This window comes from Mus pahari, unplaced genomic scaffold (assembly GCF_900095145.1).
Source record: "Mus pahari unplaced genomic scaffold, PAHARI_EIJ_v1.1 scaffold_9089_1, whole genome shotgun sequence".
Classification (NCBI taxonomy): domain Eukaryota; kingdom Metazoa; phylum Chordata; class Mammalia; order Rodentia; family Muridae; genus Mus; species Mus pahari.
The window spans coordinates 9,532-13,270 of NW_018393981.1; the positions used below are offsets into that span (position 1 = coordinate 9,532).

At 34.1% G+C, this 3,739-nt stretch overlaps 1 protein-coding gene across 1 annotated transcript in view; it reads right to left on the reverse strand.

Annotated features, from left to right (window-relative positions):
• The window catches only part of LOC110315829 (vomeronasal type-2 receptor 116-like), a gene marked incomplete at its 3' end in the record, with an annotated part of 4,922 nt that extends 2,444 nt beyond the window's left edge, over positions 1 to 2,478 (reverse strand). The window contains exons 1-2 of the mRNA XM_021189787.1: positions 2,282 to 2,478; positions 61 to 349 (exon numbers count right to left, since the gene is read on the reverse strand). Of these exons, the coding sequence (XP_021045446.1) occupies positions 61 to 349; positions 2,282 to 2,478 (486 nt within the window). The remainder of the gene's footprint in view (positions 1 to 60; positions 350 to 2,281) is intronic.
• Positions 2,479 to 3,739: the final 1,261 nt, after the last annotated feature.

Below are 3,739 nucleotides of genomic sequence, written 5' to 3' on the forward strand. Positions count from 1 at the left end.
ACACACACACACACACACACACACACACACACACACACACACACACACACACACACTTACCTGATGAGATATGAAGTTGTTTAAGATTATATAAAGTGTCAGAGTTGTTGCCCAGTTTAGTCCTGTAAGTGCCACTGCACACATGTCATCATTACAGACATAATTAGGGAAAATGTCATGATTTTGTAAACTCAAATAAATGAGACTTTTTACTTGGGGTTCCCAATCACAAATATGTGCTGAGAATGTAAATATTAGAGACATATTTGGCAAAAGATCAGAGTTCCTGTTGACTTCATTTATGGAAAAAGCCAAGGCCAGAGCATGCTTGTGATTTTCAGTGTGTGTTCTGTAAAAGGTTACAGTGATTATAAGGACAGCAATTTACAGATATCATTTACAGTCAATAAAAGGAAAATCCTGCACTGTATTATATTGCCCCCACACCCTAAAGATTGAACTGACCTGTGTAATGTGATTGAGATGACCAAAGAAGCTGGAAGCTCTTAAAACATTCATATGTTCATGAGAGGTATTCTCCCATAAATGAGATGTACTATTGTCAAGTTCTCACCGAGAGAGTTTTTTCCATCTGGCTTTTGAATGTTTGCTAAGACAGTAAATAAATTACCAAGTGCTTTGATGAAACAGTAAAAAATGGTCACATATTCATTTGAAATTAGTGATAAATATGTAAAGTACATGGTATGCATGGGTGCCATTGAGTTTATGGTATTTTTGTATGAAATTGACTATTGGTTAAGGCAGTGAAAGAATGACAGATGAGTTCACAGCAGTCTTCTGTGGCACTACTTGTCTCATGTCATTAAAATTCTTTCTCACTAGGGGGCAATATATTTATCATATCCCCACATAATCATTCTTATCTTAAATGTTCTTTCTAAAATTCAGTTGCAATGGAATAATTCTATTGTGTGTTTATGTTTATGAAAAGAATAACTCATAACCCTTCTGAATTACTTCAAAACATGTGACTGATAAATATCAAATATATTACTTTATTATTAATTTTTATTAGGAGTTAAATATCTATATTTTATTTAGAAACTATATATCTGTCCTGGTTCTTTTTTTATACACACAACCCCTTAAAGGATATTATTCATAAACACTCAGAAAAAAGATGGCATTACAAATTTTAGTAACACATGACAGAAATTTGATTCTAGTACTTGTACAAATAAAACACTAACTCCTCTACAGTAAACATTAAGAAACGTAAAATACATAAGTGGTTAGAGTGGCTTTTTGGTCTAAAGTACTATGTCTGAAAAAAAAACTATCAGAAGTTCACAAAATCAAAATGTAGATAATGTCCACACTGGTAAACTATGCAACTATATATTTTGTAAAATTACTAAAATACAGACATAAATGCTAAATATTGAAAGTATTGGATTAAATAACAGAGAGGTAAAGAGGGCAGACATATGCTCCTTAAATAATGGCAAACATGAGGTAGTGAGTAACTCTTCCACCCTTATTCTTTCATATTGCCAACTACCATATGCCACTCTTGTCACCCAGGAGAGTGACTAGGGAAGTAACTAGTCACCACTATTAGTAATAAATAATATCACTTTTCACAGAATTCAAACATATTCTTTACCGTCAGTACATCCCTTCTTTATTCTAATGAAAGTGAAGAAGTGGTCTTTGTAAGACCTAAAAGCCAGTGAATTTGCATAGATCAAAATATGAATTTGACAGAGAACAGATCTCTTACATCAATTCTTGCTGCAGCTTCAGTACATAAACAGGGACCTAACGGATGAAATTTAAGAAAGTAACTGAACATCTAGATGAAGACTCTACACAGCTAGGTGTGTCTCCAACATTATTGGCCCCAGCACAAACACTAGAAGCTGCAGTTAGTGAAATACTATCACCAGACTCTGTGGTCATTTGTATACACTCATCTAGTATAAAGTCATAAAAATGATGTCTTTCAATAAAATATCATGGTGCCACTGTACTGTAGAAACTGTCTATGAGAGGGAAATATGTGATTGATAATGGCCCAAAGTTGTTTTATGACTCAAATTCCATCCCTATGAGTGGAAGGCAGGCTGGAAAAAAAATTCTGTCAATTTAAAGTGGTAATATACCATTAAGTCTTAAATAGAATTTGAAGTTCTTCTTTGTTTTGCACATTAATAACACACTACAAAAGACCCTTTGCATTGTTTTGCTCCACAACCTCAGTAGACTCAGAAAATATTCATGGTGACATTTACATGGAAAATACAAAAGTACTTACTGTGTTTCCAAAACAGAACTGAAAATCTCTTTCTCCATGGGCCATGGTACTGCTTGAATAAAGAAGCTACAACCTGATCCCAGATTTCCATCCTTGTCTTTATTCCGTTTTATTCTCCAAAAGCACCTGGGATAAATAAAATCAGCCACAAGAAGTGGAATGTTCTGGATCAAGAGGAGTAAAAATAAAGTGAACATATTTTTCCATCTCTGAGGCTGGGCAGAATGGTTTATGAAGTGCCACACAGATCAGCAAATCAAACAGGTACCAATATATACCCATGTACTATTATCACTGTGGCCAAGGAAGATGCTACACCTGCATTCCTGTTTCACTTTTTACAGCTTTTTCCTCACCCCTGGAGGAATCTTTGCCACTATCTCCTGAGGATCTTCATTTGATGTTCACCATGCATGTGGTAATCCTGGCTGATAAATATAAATGAGGGTGGTGAATGACATCACTCATGTTTGTGGAAATTGAGGTCCCTGGAAAGATTCAACTTTGTGAAAATTTGTCCCCAGGTCTGCCTCAAATTCTGTTTATGTGAACACTTGAAATAATGTCAATGAATTTTGTTAGTTTATCCACCTTCAGGAAGGACTCATAAAGTATGAGATCATAGTTACACACTGACCAGTGTGCCACAAATCCCATGTCAGAAAAAAAGCAGCCTCAAGTTTAGAGCATTTAATATCCACTAAGAATGTAGTACAAATAATGCTACAGTGGTGACAGGTATAGAATATCTGACCAAAAACTATACTTACTTTGTCTTGAGAATTAAAAATCATGAAAATTCCAGAAATGTTCTGAATCCTGCTGTGTCCAAAAATCATCACATAACCACATTTTACTTACATATTAAATGTTGCTTTTAAAATATTTAAGAAAATCCAGAATGAATGCTAGAATTTTGTGCCTCATTTCAAATACTGTATAAGAACTAGAACTCCTATTCCCCATTATTATAAATGAGAAACTAAGCTGAATATTTGAGTTCTAAAACATGATTTCCAAATCTGACCCTCAGTTCTCACAGATCAATACCTTGTTTTGACCAGTTTCTTCTACTTTACCATTGATGTTCTACACTTACTTTGCTAATTTTACATTCCAGTATTCACTGTGAAGAATTCTTACAGTTAGTATTTTAGAAGCAAATATAAGTAGCAAATGAACCTGTGTTTAATGAGTAAACTCTTCTTATACAATTTTCATAGTCATCTATTCTTGATAATACTTTAGAACTTGCATTGCAAGTGGGAGAGTCTACTGATAACTGTGGTCTGATGAGTCTCTGGATATGAACTGCATAGAAAGCAGCACAAATATAGGCAATTTTGTTGTGTGTTGAGATGCGTAATATTTAGTATTTATGATGAGGCAAACATGGCCCATTTTCTTTTTCTAGATTTTGTTGTACATTTCAATATCAACATTTTATATGTGCATGAA